The sequence below is a fragment of the Chiloscyllium plagiosum genome, unplaced genomic scaffold (genome assembly GCF_037043375.1).
Source record: "Chiloscyllium plagiosum isolate Xiang-an unplaced genomic scaffold, Cpla_swu_hap1 HiC_scaffold_29, whole genome shotgun sequence".
NCBI lineage: Eukaryota > Metazoa > Chordata > Chondrichthyes > Orectolobiformes > Hemiscylliidae > Chiloscyllium > Chiloscyllium plagiosum.
This window is the reverse complement of record NW_028270167.1, coordinates 27035664-27055312: the sequence shown is the minus strand read 5'-3', so window position 1 is coordinate 27055312 and position 19649 is coordinate 27035664. Positions and strand designations below refer to the sequence as shown.

The following is a 19649-nucleotide window of genomic DNA, read 5'->3' as shown; positions in this document are numbered from 1 at the left end:
CCATAGTGCAGAAACAGGCCCTTTGGGCCAACCAGTCCACACTGACCCTCCGAAGAGTAACCCACCCAGACCCATTTCCCTCTGGTTAATGCATCTAACCCTATGGGGAATTTAGTATGGCCAATTCACCTAACCTACACATCTTTGGACTGTGGGAGGAAACCGGTGCACCCGGAGGAAACCCACACAGACATGGGGAGAACGTGCAAACTCCACACAGACAGTTGCCCGAGTCTGGGTTCGAGCATGCGACCCTGGTGCTGTGAGGCAGCAGTGCTAACCACTGAGCCACCGTGCCACCCGGAAGATCCACTTCTTCCGATAAAATAGGCAGATTTTATGATAGCAGCAAGAAAAATTGACCTATGTTCACTAGATTTGAGTTTCTTAATCACCACTGAGCTGTTATGGAAACGATGGAGTGCCGAGACCAACAGAGTTCAAATCTATGTGGCAGAACTTCACCAACAGTCATGGAAAATTAGAATTTTTTTTAATACCAGGAGGTTTTGTCACAGAAGGCAAATTCAAGATTGCTATCTACTACCATGTTGATGGAAACTATATGAAAAGCAGCCATGCAAATTGGCAAAGGGTATTAATCAAACAGAGAAGAAAGCATAAACCTAAAACGAAACAACTGGTTCAAGTTACAGTGGTCATGAATAAGTTGTTATTTCCCATTCGAATTCTCTCAGATTCAGAAATTATTTCAATTTTTATAAGCATAATTGTGGAAAAGTAGCTTTTAACACACAACAAAGACTTTGCACATCAATATTTCCAGTGATCTTTTATCTCAGCTTGAAAAGCATGCCATGTAGTGATGCACTTCAGTCTGCCAACATTTTTCACTGAATGCCAAATTGTAAAATTATAGTGCTGTAACTCCAAGGTCATTGAGCAATTGTGAACCAGAGATGACAGGAATTTAAGTGATCTCTGTGTACTAAAGATCAAACTTGCTTCATATTCTGTCAATACAGACACTCTCCATTGTTTTCTTTGAGTTGAGAAATTCCCAAGAATGCCAGGGATCCTGGGCTGCTTGTCCACAGATCCCTGAAGACAGTAGGACAGGTTAATAGAGTGGCCAAGAAGGCATATAGGACACTGCACTTTAACAGTCGAAGCATAATTATAAGCGCAGGGAAGGTATGTTGGAATTGTACATGATTTTGATTAGGCCACAGTTGGAGTACCATGTGCAGTTCTGGTCGCCACACTCTAGGAAGGATGCAATTGCTTTGCAGGGAGATTCACCAAGGATGTTGCCTGGGATGGATCATCTTCACTATGAAGGAGGCTGGATATGCTTGGGTTATTTTCTTTGGAGCAGAAAAGGTTGTGAGTGGACCTGATTGAGATGCTTAAGATTATGAAGGGCTTGGACAGAGTGAATAAAAAGCAGCTGATCCACTCAGTTAAAAGGACAACAACAAGGTGGCATAATCTTAAGGTGAAAGACAGGTGGTTTAAAGCAGATTTGAGGAAATGTTTTTTTCCACTCAGGGTGTGGTGAGAATCTGGAATCCTCAGAAGGGGATGTGAGCCGGGAAACCTCAAGTACTTTAGAAAGTACTTGGATGAATACTTGAAGTGTCGTGACTTTCAAGATTGTGGGTCAAGTGCTGGAAAGTGGGACTCGTATAAAAGTAGCATCGGTGTTTTTTTGATGGCGCAGACTCAATTAGCTGAAGAACCTCTTCTGCGCTGTATGATTCTATGATTCTCAATCACCATATTATGATAGAAAATTTGCAAACCATAGTAACCAGCTTTGTTTATCTTTGTCCCATTTGTCAACAATATCAACAATGTTTGGAAAATAATGTTACAAATTACATAATATGTTAGATTATTTTTCCTATCTCATATAATATTGTTTACATATATGCTACTGCAGCCCTTTCAGAACAATAGGGAAATGTTGCTGACGAGATTGAAATGAATGAAATGTGCAAATATGCAAATAGAATTTAAAAAGGCATTAGCTGTGATGCAAATGTTTTTATCAGTATGAAATTCCTGGAAAACGTGTAGAATTCTTTGTTACCCAGAAACCTATCGCACGCCAGCAGAATTGTTATTTGATTGATTTATTGTTGAATCAAGTTGAATTAGTTTTATTGTTGCATGTACATAGATGAGCACAGTGAATAGTTTACAAGTTACCACTTATGGTGGCATCTGAGGTACAAAGGTTCCTAGATATAAATGCTTTAGTCCTAGTTAGATGGGAGAAAATTAGAAAACAAAGAGATAAAAAGTCCAGCATTACAGATCCGAGGAATAAATTAGAAAATAGGGAAATAAAGCCTTCAGAATAACAGTCCTTCTACCCCAGTCCATGTTGGCACCTTGCCTCCAGTCCATGCCAGGCCTTGATTCCATTCTGTGCCAGGCCTTGAATCCAGTCCGTGTCAGTCCTTAATTCAAGTCTGTGCCAGGCTTTGATTCCAGTGCATACCAGCCCTTGCCTCGAATCTGTAACAGGCCTGGCCTTGAGTTCGTGTTAGGCCTTCATTTAAGTCTGTGTCAGGTTTTGATTCTAGTCCGTGCCAGGCCTTGATTCCAGTCTGTGGCATTCCTTGCCTCCAGTCAGTGCCAGGCCTTGATTCTAATCTGTACCAGGCCTTGATTCCAGTCCATGACAGGCCTTGCCTCCAGTCCATGCCAGGCCTTGCCTCCAGTCTGTGTAATGCTCAGATTCCAGTCTGTGCCAGGCCTTGATTCCGGTTAGTGCCAGGCCTTGCCTGCAGTTTGTGTCAGGCCTTGATTCAACTTCATGCCTGGCTTTGATTCCAGTCCATGCTAGGTCTTGCCTGCAGGTTGTGTCAGGCCCTGATTCCAATCCATGCCAGGCCTTGATTTAGTCCACCCCAGGCCTTGATTCCAGTCCATGCCAGACCTTGATTCCAGTCTGTGCCAGGCCTTGATTCCAGTTTGCGCCAGACCTTGCCTCCATATAATGCAAGGCCTTGATTCCAGTCTGTGCCAGGCTTTGATTCCAGTCCGTGCCAGGCCTTGATTTGGTCTGTGCAAGGCCTTGATTCCAGTCAGTGCCAGGCCTTGATTTAGTCTGTGCAAGCCTTTGATTCTAGTTCATGCCAGGCCTTGATTTAGTCCCTGCCAGGCCTTGATTCCAGTCTGTGCCAGGGCTTGCCTCCCTATCGTGCCAGGCCTTGATTCCAGTCTGTGCCAGGCTCTGATTCCAGTCCATGATAGGCCTTCATTCCAGTCCGTGCAGGCCTAGATTTAGTCCGTGCCAGGCCTTAATTTCAGTCTGTGCCAGGCCATTATTCCAGACTGTGCCAGGCTTTGATTCCAGCACGTGCCAGGCCTTGATTGTAGTCTGTGCCAGGCCTTGATTCGGTCAGTGCCTGCAGTTTGTGTCAGGCCTTGATTCAACTTCATGCCAGGCTTTGATTCCAGTCCATGCGAGGCCTTGATTGTAGTTTGTGCCAGGCCTTGATTCCAGTCTGTGCCAGGCCTTGATTCTAGTCCATGCCAAGTCTTGATTCCAGTCTGTGCACGGCCTTGATTCCAGTCAGTGCCAGGCCTTGATTTAGTCTGTGCCAGGCCTCGATTCAGTCTGTCCCAGGCCTTGATTCCAGTCCATGCCAGGCCTTGATTTAGTACATGCAAGGGCTTGATTCCAGTCTGTGCCCGGCCTTGATTCCAGTCTATGCCAAGCCTTGATTTAGTACATGCGAGGCCTTGATTCCAGTCCATTCCAGGCCTTGATTCTAGTCTGTGCCAGGCTTTGAATCCAGTCTGTGCCAGACCTTGATTTAGTCTGTGCCCGGCCTTGATTCCAGCCCATGCCAGGCCTTGATTTAGTACATACGAGGAGAAAGTGAGGACTGCAGATGCTGGAGATCAGAGCTGAAAATGCATTGCTGAAAAAGCGCAGCAGATCAGGCAGCATCCAAGGAACAGGAGAATCGACGTTTCAGGCATAAGCCCTTCTTCAGGAAGGGCTTATGCCTGAAGAAGGGCTTATGCCCGAAGAAGGGCTTATGCCCGAAACGTCGATTCTCCTGTTCCTTGGATGCTGCCTGACCTGCTCCGCTTTTCCAGCAACACATTTTCAGCTTAGTACATACGAGGCCTTGATTCCAGTCTGTGCCAGGCTTTGAATCAAGTCTGTGCCAGATCTTGCCTCCAGTCTGTGCCAGGCTTTGATTCCAGTCTGTGCTAGGCATTGATTCCAGTCTGTGCCAGGCTTTGATTCCAGTCTGTGCTAGGCCTTGATTCCAGTCTGTGCCAGGCCTTGATTTAGTCCGTGCCACACCTTGATTTTAGTCTGTGCCAGGTCTTGATTCCAGTATGTGCCATGCCTTGATTCCAATCTGTGCCAGGATTCAGCTTGAAGTTTTTGAAACCTGGAGACCACTCTAGAATCGCCTCAAGACTGGAGGTCTATGTTGGGCTGAAAGACTGCCACAGGCCACTGAAAGACCACCAGACTGGGCCTAAAAGACCTCCAGGCCTGGCCAAAGGAACACCATGCCGTGCCAAGAGGACACTTCCCAGGTTTGTGGTGAAGTTGAGGGTCTGAGTCCTCACTAAGACTAGGAATCTGGGTATGTCCTGAAACATGGAGTTCAGGATGTCACCGAGAAAAAGAAGAGAAAATAAACACAAAAGAGAAATAAAAGCAAAAAGAAATGGATGGAGTGAATAAGATTAGATTCCCTGCAGCGTGGAAACAGGCCCTTCGGCCCAACAAGTCCACACCGACTCTCCGAAGAGTAACCCATCCAGGCCCATTTCCATCTGACTAATACACATAATACTATGGGCAATTTAGTATGGCCAATTTACCTGCCCTGCACATCTTTTGGACTGTGGGAGGAAACCGGAGCACCCGGAGGAAACCCACACAGACACCAGGAGAATGTACAAACTTCACACAGAGAGTCGTCCGAGGCTGGAATCGAACCTGGGACCCTGGTGCTGTAAGGCAGCAGTGCTAACCACTGAGCGCTCTGGCTGAAATGTCCTACTTTGCCTCCATTTTGGAGTCACATGTACCGAAATAAAATGAAAAATTATGTTTTGCATGCGATACAAGCAGATCGTATGCTACAAAATGCATCAGGGAGCAAAACAGAATGTAAAATTACAGCCACAGAGAAGGTGCGGAGAGAGAGACAGATCAGCATTAAGGTCCATTCAAAAGTCTGACAACAGCAGGGAGGAAGCTATTCTTAAATCTAATTGCACATGTATTCAAACTTTTATATCTTTTGCCCAATTGAAGAGGGGTGGGAGGGGTCTTTGTTTGTGTTGGATGTTTTCCCAAGGCAGCATGAAGTACAGATGTAGACAATGGCTGGAAGGCTGGTTTGTGTGATGGACTGGGCTGTGTTCATAACTCTGTAGTTTCTTGCGGTCGTGTGAAGAGCAGTTGCCATACAACACTGACGCATCCAGATAGGATGCATTCAATATCTCATTCATAAAAATTGGTCAGAGCGTCCTTGTGGATGTGATGAATTTCCTGAGCCTCCGAAGGAAGGAGAAATGTTCTTGTTCTTTCTTGACCATCATGTTGATGTGAGTGGACCAGGACAGACTGTTGGTGATCATCACTCTCAGGAATATGACGCGACCGTCTCCACCTCAGCACCATTGATTCAGACAGGGACTTGCCCTCCACTCCATTTCCTGAAGTCAACAACCAGCTTCTTCATTTTGCTGATGTCGATGGAGCGAGTGCTGTCTTTACACCATGCCGCTAAGCACTCAATCTCTTTCCTGTACTCTATCTCATCGTTGTTTGAGATCCAACCTAAAACATTGGTGTTGTCAGCAAACCTGTAAATAGATTTGAGATGGAACTTTGCCACACAGTTGTGAGTGTATAAGGAGTATCGTCAGAGGCTGAAAAACGTAGCCTTGCAGGGCGCTGGTGCTCAGGATTATCGTGGCAGAGGTCTTGTTGTCTACTCTTACTGATTGCAATCTATGGGGCAGTGAGTTGAGGGTCCAGCTACAGAGCGAGGAGCTGAAACCTAGGTCTTGGAGGATAGAGATGAGTTTGTTTGGAATTATGATGTTGAAATGTTTGCAAATTTATTGAAATTGAATGTATAATGGTAGATGAACAATAAATTATTCATTATCGGCAAGGATAGGATTGTTACCTACCCCGAATTGCTCTTGAACTGAGCAATTTGCTGCGACCATTTCAAAGCGCAGTTAAGAGGCAGGCTGTGGGGATGGCGTGCATATAGGCCAGACGAGGAAAGGAAGGCAGATTTTCTTAATTTAATGAATGATAAGAAGAGGAGTTGAAAAGTGTGGCACGAGAAAAGCACAGCAGGTCAGGCAGCATCCAAGGACCAGGAGAGTCGACATTTCAGACGTAAACCCTTCATCAGGAAGAAGAACGAGGCATTCTTGGAAAGATGTCTTTGTTTAACAAGTAATAATCTAAACTGAGGAATTTAGAAACTTGATCAAACCAAACACAGGTTAATCATGATTGGTCATTTAATTGGACTAATTGAAGTATTTTGTCTTTTAAATAAAGTTAGCAATGCTTTGTAATCTATGACCACCATTCCTTTGTCATCCTGGCCTCCATGTTTTCCTCTTGCATTTGTTGTCAGGTTGGCCTCTGTCAACTCTGTTATGGTTAAACTCTTAAAAAAGGAAGAGCCAGGTGATCCCAATGGTTCTGCTTTTAATATGTTAATGCCACTTGAAGAAATCAAAATCCAAGTATTCCAACATGCCTTCTTGGCTTGAAATAGTCGGCAGCAAAAAAAACCATATCTGAGTGAAGACTACTTTTGGCAGTTTACCAACCTCTCAGCTCCCCCTACCCTCTCAACAGCGTGTTTTAGATTAGATTCCCTACGGTGTGGATACAGGCCCTTTGGCCACAACAAGTCCACACCGACCCTCCGAAGAGTAACCCACCTAGGCCCAATTCCCTCTGACTAATGCAATTAACACTATGGGCAATTTAGCATGGCCAATTCACCTGACCTGCACATCTTTGGACTGTGGGAGGAAACCGGAGCACCCGGAGGAAACCCACGGAGACACAAGGAGAATGTGCAAACTCCATACAGACAGTCGCCCAAAGCTGGAATCGAACCTGGGACCCTGGTGCTGTGAGGCAGCAGTGCTAACCACTGAGCTACCATGCCACCCTTGAATGATTGAAGAAAGGTTTTTTTTTTGGTGAAACCTGACAATCCAACGCAGCATAGGGGAAAGAGTTTGTACACTGAACTACAACACATACTGCAACCTGAGGTTATGCAATTCAACTTCAAAGAGCTTCTGTTGCTATGAGGACTCAAACTAATGTATTTACTATATTATAAATACATTATAACTTGTAATATACTCAATACATTATGGCGTTGGATATGAAAATAGGTAAAGAGATTCATGTTTAATGCAAAGCTCTTCCAAATCTTGAACCGAGGCTGCGGTTGGCATATTTTCAATTGCATGGTCCAATTGAGGACCACTTGGTTGAACTCATTCCACTAACTGTAATACAGAGGTAAAGGAGAGGAATCACATAGAACAGTGATAATCTGTTACGTATAATGCAAAAGTCAAACTAAATAGTTATTTTTTTGTAATTTTCAGGCTTCTTAATGGACTCAATGGTATTCAAATTAAGAAAACTGGGGACCGGTCCATGCTTACATTTTTTAATGTCTCTGAAGAGGATTATGGAAATTACACCTGTGTGGCAGTGAACAAACTTGGCACCTCAAATACAAGTGTCCTCCTCTTCGGTAGGTACCAGCAGTAAAGTTGCTTATCATGTAAGATGTTTGACTTGAAACTGAAAATTTCAAGATTGTAGTTATAGGTCACAAAAAGGGGACACTAATTATACTTCATCCCAAGAATAGGGGACTCTCATTGTCCTCTTGCATTAATTTCACAGGAATAGAGAAATAGTACTTTACTCTCCAGTCTCCTGGTTACCTGACAGGGATTGCACTGTTAACATACTGTAGTGTTATCTTTTCCTCTAAACGCAGCTGCTATCTCTTATGGGGCATATTCACAGATTTTTTTTACAGGCACTGAATGATTTCTGATAAAATTAAATCTTTAATGTTAGACTTTTATTGGACAAGCTCATAAATTGGATAAATAATTACATTTTTACCAGACTGCTTCACAAAATGCACTATAATTTTTATTTAGCTTCAATTTAACCATGCCTACGGAGGTGAAGAGTTAGTGATTTACACATTGAATATTTAATAGAATTGTATCATATACTATTTTGCAGGATGATTTACTTTTATGAATTCCATTCGAACAAAATGTTAGTGTTCTATTGCATGATAGAAATTTATGAAGTATGTACAAGAGTTGCTAATTGTGTTGCTTACTGTTTTATCTCAATGCAGTTGAGAAAGCAACCTTTATTAAGCGAAAAGCATTTGTAGCTTGCGAAGCAATTGTGTCCATTGTTATTTTCTCCTCACCAATACATTTTTTTCTGGGGGAGTAAATTTTAATATATGCTGTATGTTAGCTCCATGACTGTGTTTTGGAGTCCTACTGTAAAAGTTTCTTATTCTTGCTATTCATTGTAATCATTTCAGTATTCATTTAACGTTCTGAATTTTTATTCAATATCACACAGTTTCCTTCCATCCAGCTAGGATCTGGAAAATTATAAGAATTGCTTTTTGAATTTGAATGCATTAATATTAATAACATACAGGTCAACATGACTACAAGAAAGACTTAATATCTTTAGAATCTGATCAATTGAACACTCACTGAAGGAGCAGTTTAAGATTAATTTTAATGGTTTTATGCCTTTCCTCAAAAAATGTCAACCCCTTGATCACATATCTTTATGCGCAGTGAAACATAATTGCTGATTTTGTCCATCAAAGTTGCAATATCCTTTAAATCTAAATATTTTGAGAACTACCCTGACCTGCTGAATAATCTACTTGGGATTTAAATATCTATATCACAAACAAAGAAAATATGAAAGGCTGAAATGTTAATTCTCTGAGATATGAATTCATAGGATAAAAATTGAGAAGAACACGCCCCTTGTGAATGCAGAACCAGTTTCACAGATTGAGTCCATATTGACAAGCCTTCAAAATCCAGTTTTTCAAATTACCTAAGGGAGTCTCTTTTGTGATGCAAGTTAAAAATAAACTCGTTTGATTCCTTAAGCAATTCTTGCTGACTGGCACTGACCTCTATTTACTCATGGAATAGCCCATTTCTATCCTTGATTTGCTTCTAGATTATTTCTCATATTTACTAACCACTGAGCATAGCAGATGATGTTTGACAACTTATCCTGATTGGGCATTTGATCACATATCTCTATTTGGACAAGACCATTGCTTCAACATTGTTGTTTCATCAGAAAGTAACTTATTTGAGTCTGTTATAATACAGGTTTTAATTTAAAATACCTTTTACTTTTTCCTTTCCTTGATCAAAACAACAAGCTTAATGTTGAGTATGTGACTGACTGTAAAGTCTTCTCTGCTTTGCCAGAAGTGTGATATTGTCAGTACCAGATTGTTGGAGAGATTTCACTATCTACTGCAAGAATCTGCTGCACAGCAAGCCTGCTGGCAAGAAAGTAGTCAACACATGGCCCTTTCCAACATTCTGTTCCATTGTGAAACTTGGGATTTTGCTTGCCTTTTGGTCCAGAAATGGTAACATTAACTAGTTGATAACTACTTCAGTGGAGCAAATTAAGCTCTGTTTAGTTCATTTGTTCTAGCTGATGAAATTTAACATTTTTATTAGTGCCGTGATTTCATTATGAAAAGTTATGAATATCTGTAAATTTTTAAATGGACATGGACAAGGTTAGAAAACCAAAAACACCAGGTTCCATTCTTGTTTAATTTTACTGCAATCACAGAACAAGTGCGTTTTCACCTCTCGAGGTAACCATTTGTTTTGGAAACAAACATTTTCTATTCATTGAGAACGGCCGTTTACTGGATTGGAAATATGTTGAGACTTTGATGCTGGCTGACTGAAAGAACTCAGCAGTTTGAGTTTCCTTTTTTTTTACATCCGAGTTATGTGGCCTTGGATGTTCAATTGATCTGATACTTATGCGTTTATTCATCTATCAACAAATTCCATCTTCCAGAAGCAAGCACATCAGATTTTGCAGCAGCATAAACTTGAAGTTGTGGTGAATTGTACTTTTTGAAACAGTTTTTAATTATTTCTTCTCCTCAAGGTTTGTTGGTGCTACCTGTTCAAACTTAACAATAATTAACTTCCATAAAATTGCATTATTTTTCGATCTAACCTGATGTCCAAGGCTGTGGATCATGTCTTTTCCCAAATACTTTAGCTTTAAAACTAAAGGTTCTTTACTGAAAAATAAGCATACACTTCCTGCTTTTAATGATTCCACAGTGTACAGCCATTTTTGATCAACCTGTTCAAAGATGTTACGACACACCTCTGGAGCAGGTCGGGCTTGAATTCAGACCTTCTAGACCAGAGGAAGGGACAGGAACATTGCACCACAAAAAAAACCTAAAGGATTAAGGGCTGGTAGGGAAACTAGTGGTTGCAAGCTCTAAGAAAATAAGAAAAACATTGGTTTACATTGTTTGATCACCCCCTCGTGGTGTTTTCTGAAGCTCAGTGGAAACTGCAGATGAACAATTTAAATTAGTGTTTGCATCATTTCTGTTGATCTTCCGACAAGGTTATGGCAGAGATCGGAGAGATCTTGTCAAGGCTTTGATTTGCCCATTTCTTTTCAACTTTTCTCAGAATCTGTCCAGCATTCCATTACTGGAACACTAATAGTTGGTAAGATGAGTTGAGAGATTATATCTGTGATCCTCGGGTTCCTAATTTTTTCTATTGATTATCAACTCTGTCCAATTTTAGTTATTCTTCCCAGTTCGCTTACGTAGGTTTCTGTATTCTGAATGGTATTCACTTAACATAAATTTAACTTAATTTTTAAGTTAGCACTTGGTATGATGGAGAACCATTTGAGTCAGATGGAACTGCTGATTAAGATGAAACATATCAGCAGTTTAGTTTACCGTTACATGAGGGACCCAGAGTTGATCATGGTAAAGAATGTAGAAGCTGTCAGACAATTAGATTAAAAAGTAAGTGGTTGACTTACTACTTTGCTTAATAAATTAACAGCATTGTAACTGACAAGCTTCTCCTATCTTTTGCTCCTCACTGGTGAACAGAAATGCTGTTCAATGTTCAGTAAGCCATTTGGTCTCATTGACCTCAGGCTTACAAATTAACAAAGTTCCAACTTCAGTTATCATTGGGAATGTATTTTATGAGGAATGGATCTGGAAAAAAATGAGTTTGGAAATCAGGCATATACAGAGTCAAAGAGTTGTACAGCAGAGATATAGACCATTCAGTCCAACTCGTCATGCCGACCAGATATCCTAAATTAATCTAGTCCCACTGTGTTGCCCATTTGCCTCTAAATCTTTCAAATTCATATACTCATCCAGATGCCTTTTAACTATTGTATTTGTACCAGCATCCATCACTTCCTCTGGTAGTTCATTCCATACACGCGCCACTCACTGTGTGAAAAAGTTGCCCCTTAAGTCCCTTTTATATTTTTCTCCTTTCACCATAAACCTGCACCCTCTAGCTTTGGACTCCTCAATCCAAGGAAATAGACATTGGCTATTCACCCTCTCCATGTCTTTCATGATTTTATAAACTAAACTATACTGCAAAAATTAAAACCCAGGAAGAAAACCCATTCAACATTTTCTTTCTTTCTCATAGTTCCCTCCTTTGCACCTCAATATGTGGTGCACAGGGAAGAAAAACTGACATTTACTACTGAGGGTTTACTTTGCGCCAGTAACTCGTAAAAAGGAAAGCTGGGCGATTAAAATCCCACATAAAAATAAAAGACAAAGCAATTCAAAACGTAATATTGCCTTTCTTTTTTTAAACAATTTATGATATTTCATTTCTTATCCCTGGAAAATCTTTCATGATATTGGAGACAATGATTAGATCCTCCATTAGTTCTTCTTATTCAGTTAAAAAAGCTCAATATTTTGCATTATTTTTAATAATTGTAACTGTTTGTTCTCTCTCTAACTTCGATTTCCTGTTTGTTTTGCAAAACTGCATCTTTCCATCGCCCCAAATATGTTCTTTAGCTTGCTTTCTATTATCACAGTTCTCTATACAAACATTTGAATTTGGGGCAGGAATAAGCTATTCAGCCTTTATAGCCTGCTCCATAGAAACACAGGAGTAGGAGGAGACCGTTTGGCCCCTGAAGCCGACTGCACCATTCATTATGATCACGTCTGATCATCCAAATCAATAGCCTGTTCCCACATTTCCTCCATATCCTTTGAATCCATCAACCCTAAGAGCTATATCCAACTCCTTCTCATTGAAATTGTGCCCTCAACTCTACATTCCTGCTTCTGTGTGATAACCGTTGGCTTCTTAGTCCCATGTTGGTCAATAAACTGTCTGCATGGGTTTCCTCCAGGTGCTCTGGTTTCCTCCCACAATCCAAAGATGCGTAGATTAGGTGAATTGGCCATGCTAAATTGCCCCTAGTGTTCAGGGATGTGCAGGGTAGGTGCATTCGTCAGGGGAAAATCTAAAGTAATATGGTAGGGGAATGAGTTTAGGTGGGTTATACTTCGGAGGGTCGGTGTGGACCTGTTGGGCTAAATGGCCTGTTTCTACACTGTAGGGTTTCTGTGATGACATAAACACTCTACTTCTGTCTTGGCAGTGTTCATTGAGAGTACTACCACTGCTGTAACTATACTACCAATACTCTTCAGATTTGCTTTAGCCCACCTCACTTATTTAATTAGCTCCAACTCTCCTCATACCACTTCTGCAAAGAATCTTTTGTTTCAGCTGAAGCTGGATGAAGCCTTCACCTTGTTGGAGCTCCTGAATTTGCTTCACAGTGAAATAGACATGTATCGATGTGTCAAATTTGCTGCTGTTTAAGTATTGTAACATATGGCTTTGGCTATCATCCAAAGCTTGTTACAATTGAATTTCTGCAATTTAATTCAAATGCTTAAGTCCTTAAAATCTCCTTTGCGAATTTTTCATTATGTCATACATTCCAGTGTAAACGAACTCGTCAATTTTTCCTTAATATTTCCCAATCATTATGCTAAATTCTATATTACCTCCATGGGAAGCATTTTATGGTATTTTTTCATAGGACTGTTAATCGAGAGAGCCAGGTGATGATCTGGGGACCCGGGTTCCAATCCCACAATAGTGGATGGTGGAATTTGAATCCAATAAAAATCTGGAATTCAGAGTCTAATGATAACCATGCAATCAGAGTTGCCCAAATCATTATTCCAACTACAATTTAAGTCATGTGTAGAAGTTCACTAATGGCTCCTTGTTTTTGTGTTTCATGCCTTGAAGTACAAAATCAAAGTTTCCACTTGCCTTTTTTCTGGTATTACCTACTTGTACTATGTTTACATTTACTGATTTTGTCTTATTGAATACCAAATGTATCTGATTCTCGAAAATAAAACAAAGAAATGTGGATGCTCGAGATCTGAAACAAAGCAGAAAGTGCTGGAGAAATGCAGCAGGTCTATCAGCGTCTGTAGAGAGAAAAACAGAGTTAATGTTTTGAGTCCAGTGACATTTTTCATCAGGCTCTGCAGAGAGCTGTTACACAGCAGGTTGGATGCCAAGCATCTCCATCAGATGCCTCATGTACAATTCATCTCTTGACACTTCATTGTAGCTACCAATGTAGCAGTAATAATACCACAGTGCTCCTGCCTCTGTGCACATCTTGCAAGGATTATACATAAAACAGAAAAGGAGCCATAATACTCAGCAACTCATGCACTATCAGGTCACTGGTCTTTCATCACGGCTATGAAAACATACATAGCTGGGAAGCTTTTGACTAATGGATAGTATAAGTACACAACCAAAAATTTGATCTTTACAGTTGAGGCCCTTTTTGAGTTTAGCTCTGCTTGTCCATCCCATCAGGTTGGCTGACTTCAGTCAATGATATTTTTCACTAGGACAGGCCTGTTGGACCCATCAGGCTTCACCCCGGACATCATAGAAGTTTGTCCAAAGAAGTACATTGGTTTTGAAGGAGGCAATAGATGGGAGAAGTTAATACTCATCAGGAGGAAGTACACCCCAGCACTACATACCTGAGATATATAGTTGGGTTTCTAAGCACACGTTTCCAATTTCAAGCTAATAAGTTAGACTCACAGGATTCCGACAGTGCAGAAAGAGGCCACGCGGCCCATCAAGTCTGCACTGACCCACCCAGACTCAGCCATGACCCCACATTTGCCAGGCTAACCCACCTAACCTGCACATCCTAGACACCACATAACAATTTAACACGGAAAATCCACCTGATCTGCACACCTCTGAACTGTGGGAGTAAACCGGAGCACCCGGTGGAAACCCATGCAGACATGGGAAGAATGTACATTCTCCATACAGTCAACAAAGCCGGAATCAAACCCATGTCCCTGTGAGGGACTGTGAGGCAGTGTTGCCAACCACTGTGCCACCAATGCTGCCCATTTTGCACTTCTGAATGCAATTCCAATGATCTTGGATGGTAATGGTAATTCAGGACATGCTAATGTGTGGAAAACAGTTTCCCAACAATGAAAGTCAGGAAAGCTGAACTCAAGTTTCGACCTGCCTTTGGGAACTCTAATTTTGGTTTCCCTGCTTGCTCTAGGATGCTCTAGAAAAGTCTGGCCAATATTATTAAAACCTTTATGCTTTGTACACAATTAAAACAAGTGCCACTTATTTCCATTCTGCCTGATTCTTGTGTTTAGAACATTCTGAATGCTTTGTGTTATACCTCCTTATATATACTTCTGATGGTTACCTGCTCCTTCCTGCCAAATACTGCACTCCTTACAGAGTTTGCTGTCCCAGCTGTGGTGACAGTACAGTAAACCAGCTGTGATTTAATTTCCATCCGACTGCCTCAGGAAGAGTTTCAACAATTAAAATTTGTCGGTTGGGAACAGTCTCCCCAGTCACCGCTTCCCACTGTTTTGGTTACATTGTTGTTTGTTCTGCCCTGACAGATTTCCGCCATGTTCTGACCATTGTGGCTTATCCATTGGAAATTCTCCTGTTGTACATGGCATTGACACAGATTCCCTACCGCAGTGGCTGCTGCAACCCCTTCTACCATTTAGGAGTCCATTCTCAAACAGTGCAAGCCCCTGTTTTGCTTTTCTCTGCTTAGCAAGATGCAACGATAGATTCAGTTATGAAAGGATTAACTTACTTAAACAATTTAAAGGGAGCTGCTTTCTGCAATGTGAGGGGAAGGTAATGGGTTATCTTCTCTGGACAGCTGTTTCAGCTGAACAGAGTTTTAAGAGTATAAAAGACACACAGAAGGGAGAAAACAACTTTTTTTTTAGATTAGATTCCCTGCAGTGTGGAAACAGGCCCTTCAGCCCAACAAGTCCACACCAACCCTCCGAAGAGTAACCCACCCAGATCCACTTATGCACTAATGCACCTAACACTATGGGCAATTTTAGCATGGCCAATTCATTTAGCCTGCACATCTTTGGACCGGTCTTTCTTTCTTCACACCTCCATTCACCTAAACACCCATTCTTCCATTTCCAATTTCACCAAACCTTGTCCACACATACAGTTTTCTCCCACCATTACTCTAGCTTACAGCCACTCACTGCCCTATTTCCTCCCAGCTCCCGCCCATTATTATGACTTTAATCTATATATAAACTGCCATTAGGACAGTAATGCATTCCAAGGTGATTTGCATTTCCAACAAAGCTTAATATGGAGCCACAGAAGAAAGTATTGAGACAGAGGAAGAAGAAAATTCTGCAGACAGACCATTGAGGAGTGAACCAACAGACATATAAGATGCTTGGCCCACAGTCAGATTGTGCTGCAGAGAGTGCTATTTTACTAAGTTGTGGCATATCTGCTCCTCACTTGGGCACTGACAGTACTGCAGGAAGCATTTAGAATCTCTACATTGTAGAAGGAGACCATTCAGCCTACCGAGTCCATACAAACTCTCCAAAGAGCATCCCATCCAGACCCACCTCCTCACCCTATCTCCATATGACTAATGCACTTCACATGACTAATACACCTAGCCTGCACATCCCTGGGCACAGTGGGCAATTTAGCATGACAAATCCACCTAATCTGCACATCTTTGGACAGTGGGAGGAAACTGGAACACCCAGAGGAAACCCAAGCATTCATGGAGAGGTTGTGGAAATGCCCACAGACAGTCATCCAAGACAGGGATCAAACCCTGATCCCTCATTCTGTGAGGCAGCAGTGCTAACAACTGAGCCACCATTGAGTCCCAGACTTAGTTAAGTCATGAATTGAGAAGAAATTGAAAGATGCAAGAAAGGGTTGAGGAAAGTCTGTAGGTGGAGGCTGAGTACTTTTTCTCAGGGGATGGGTGTCCCATATGTGCAAACGATACGCACTAACAATGAAGCCTACATTTCTTCCCAGCCTTTTATAAAACAATTTTTTTAAAGAAAGCAGCCTGCCCACTCTTTCCCACACCAGGAATATTTTGGCATGATGAGTGTATTATCAGGGTCAATTGAGTTCTTACAATCTCTATTAACTGCTAGTAACTGACGTACATATAGTTGGCAGGCTGTCAGGTTGATCAGCCCTTTCCTGAAGAAGGGCTAATGCCCGAAACGTCGATTCTCCTGTTCCCTAGATGCTGCCTGACCTGCGCTTTTCCAGCAACACATTTCCATCTCTGATCTCCAGCATCTGCAGACCTCACTTTCTCCTGTCAGGTTGATCAACCACCCTCCATATGAAAGTGAGCTCAAGACCAACTGGGAGGGTCATGTTCTAGCAACCAGGCTGTAATATGTTCCCACTCACCAAACACAGGCTATTAAATATCCAGCCCTTCCTCAAAATATTGTTTTTTGGGCACATCTTAAAAGGTGGAAAATAAGTTAAGAAGAGAATTCCAAACTTTAAGCTCTTGGTGGTTGAAGGCAGAGCCATCAAATATGGATCTATAAAACTGAATGCTTAGGAGATCAGAATTTGAGGATGTTAGCTACCTTGGAAAGCTGAAGGAGTTGTCTGATCTTGGGATCAAGAGGACAAGCCATGCAGTGATTTGAAAGCAATGAGGATGTTAAAATCTGAGACATTTCTTAACCTGGAGCTAATGTAGAAAAGGAACCTTTTCTAAGCTCTCCGAGATTGATGGGGAGAAGCCCAGAGCTGTTATGCACATTAGATAGAGAGCAAGAAGAGACACCTGCATGACGATCATGGAGAAAGATGTTTCAAACACTGTCATGCAATATGATGTCACCTCTTGTGATGCCATCAGCTAGCCTGTAGAATTATACACTGAATGTCTACATGTTGGTGAATAGGACACTGGCAGGAGAGTATTAAATGGCTTCATGTTTACAGAGCATAAAATGTGGGAAGCAGCCCTTAGTGTGTTAGCGTAGTTAAGTCTCAAAGTCTTAATGCCTCAGATGAGAAGCTGATGAACTAAGGCAGGACAGAGTCGTGTAATGTATTAGAAATGGAAATAGGCCGTCTTAGCTATGGAGGCGATGTAATCTTATTGCTGGGTCAAATGTGATGTCAAAGTCATAAATAGTCTGGTTCAGCCTCAGCTCCCAGAAACAAGGACATAGTCAGGATGAAGGAACTGTGGCGAGCACCATTGAAAATGGCTCCAACTTCCCAATATTTAGGTGAAGGAAATCTGCTCATTCAGTACAAGATGGCGGACGAGCAGTCTGATGATATAAAAATAGTTGGGGGTGGGGGGGGAGTTTGTTGGGAGTGAGTACAGCTAAGTGTCACCAATGGAAGTGAACAATGCCCTTTCAAACTGGTACCACTGATGGGCAGTATGTAATTATAAACCAAACTTGACCAATGCTCGATGCCAGAGAAAACAGATGTTGTGGGAAGAATGGGAAGAGAAACCATGGATTTTCAAGCTCTGACTGAACAGATAAGAATGGAACCAGCTAAGTGCAGCCTCACCCAACTAGGTGACAGTGAAGTGTCATTACAGCAAGATGGCATCAAAGACTTTAGACAGGCCAAATGAAGAAAAAAGGACAGTTTACCTTTGTCACAGTATTACAGAATGTCCATTTTTAATTTGTTGAAGAGAGATCAGTGTCGCTGGCTGAAGGAACATTTATTGCTCATCCCTAATTGTGACACACAATCTATTCCATTCACTGAGATTTTGGAAATGATCACCAGTCAGTACAGAACCTGAAATTAGATATTTGTTGTTAAATTTGTCCACCCATTTTGAGCATTCTATATATTTTTGTCAAGAATTATAATGGCTTTGTTTAAGGGATGAACATTGCCTAGATGAGCAGGAAGAGGTTAACTACTCCAGCACTAACCAGCAGAGTCCACAATGATTTGTTGCTATGCTTGTGAGCTGTTGCACTTCCATGCCTGAACTAATTGCTGAACAACATGCAGATCTAATGATTCTTTAGCATGGAAACTGTGTGCCAAATTAATTAAAGCTTATTAGACAAACTTTCTCATGTCCAATGAACAGAACGGTACAAGACATGGACCTATGGAGTTCAAGTAGGATATGTCTTTCTTTGTCGCAAAATGCCAGAGCCAAGTGACAAGTGATAATTACCATGTGCAGTGTTCTGAGGAAGGTCTGACATTCGCAAATGTTCCCTCTGGTGTCAGGAGCTACAAAATTGCTTTCTGATAACCTATATTTTAAAAATTTCATGTTTAACAAATACAAATTAACATGGTGATTTTTTTGGTTAGAGTTTGTCAGCTGTCAGTCTGATGGACATTCACAGTTTTCACATTTATTACAATCGGCCTCAAATTTTTAGATGATTTGAGAATCCTGTGATGAAGCTTCATGATATATCACTATGATCATTTGGAGGCTTACCTTCTAAAGTGGAGAAATGGCATATTGCTTTAAGTTTGCTTTTTATTTCTACAATGTGGATGTTAAGAAGGGAAAGAGACAGATTTGGTTTCATTTATGAGTTCTGAGAGTGGTGTTGGGTTGTTAAAATCCTTAATGCACTAGAACAAAGGATAGAAGAAAAAATGAACAGCTGCCTATCAAAAAGGATTCTGATTAGGTATGGAGACAAAGACAGGAAAAAATATTAATCTAGTCCAGGTTTCTTTCAGAGACAAGTAGTTAAACTAGTTTAAGACAGTCCAGTTTGACAGGGCAGAAGTTCTGGGTGCCTTTATTTCAGTCAGAGAAAATCTCTAGAAAGAGAAGCTACAGGAAATCAATTCAAGGAGCCCATGTTAAGAAAGAAAGGAAGTGAGTTAGCAGTTTGGTTAAAAATCCCAGGTAGAGACTAAAGAAATAGTATTGAGCAAATGCGAAGATTTCTCAAAAATGAACAAATTGCACTTGTTCCAAGGAATTTTAAAATGGAGACAGGTGTTACTTCAGCTTTGAGTATCAGTCAGGGGCTTTGGAGAGGGCGCAAGTGTTGAAGCTCTATTTCTGCAATTTATATGAAGTCTATTTCAACTAGTGGTTGTATCATTTATTGCAGTCACTTTCTTTT

At 41.3% G+C, this 19649-nt stretch overlaps 1 protein-coding gene across 4 annotated transcripts in view; it reads left to right on the top strand.

The window, feature by feature from the left end:
• opcml (opioid binding protein/cell adhesion molecule-like) overlaps positions 1 to 19649 on the top strand; it is a 1046295-nt gene that overhangs the window by 978901 nt on the left and 47745 nt on the right. For all 4 annotated transcript variants that reach the window (XM_043676827.2, XM_043676829.2, XM_043676828.2 and 1 more), the window contains exon 6: positions 7624 to 7775. In XM_043676827.2, coding sequence (XP_043532762.1) covers positions 7624 to 7775 — 152 coding nt within the window. The remainder of the gene's footprint in view (positions 1 to 7623; positions 7776 to 19649) is intronic.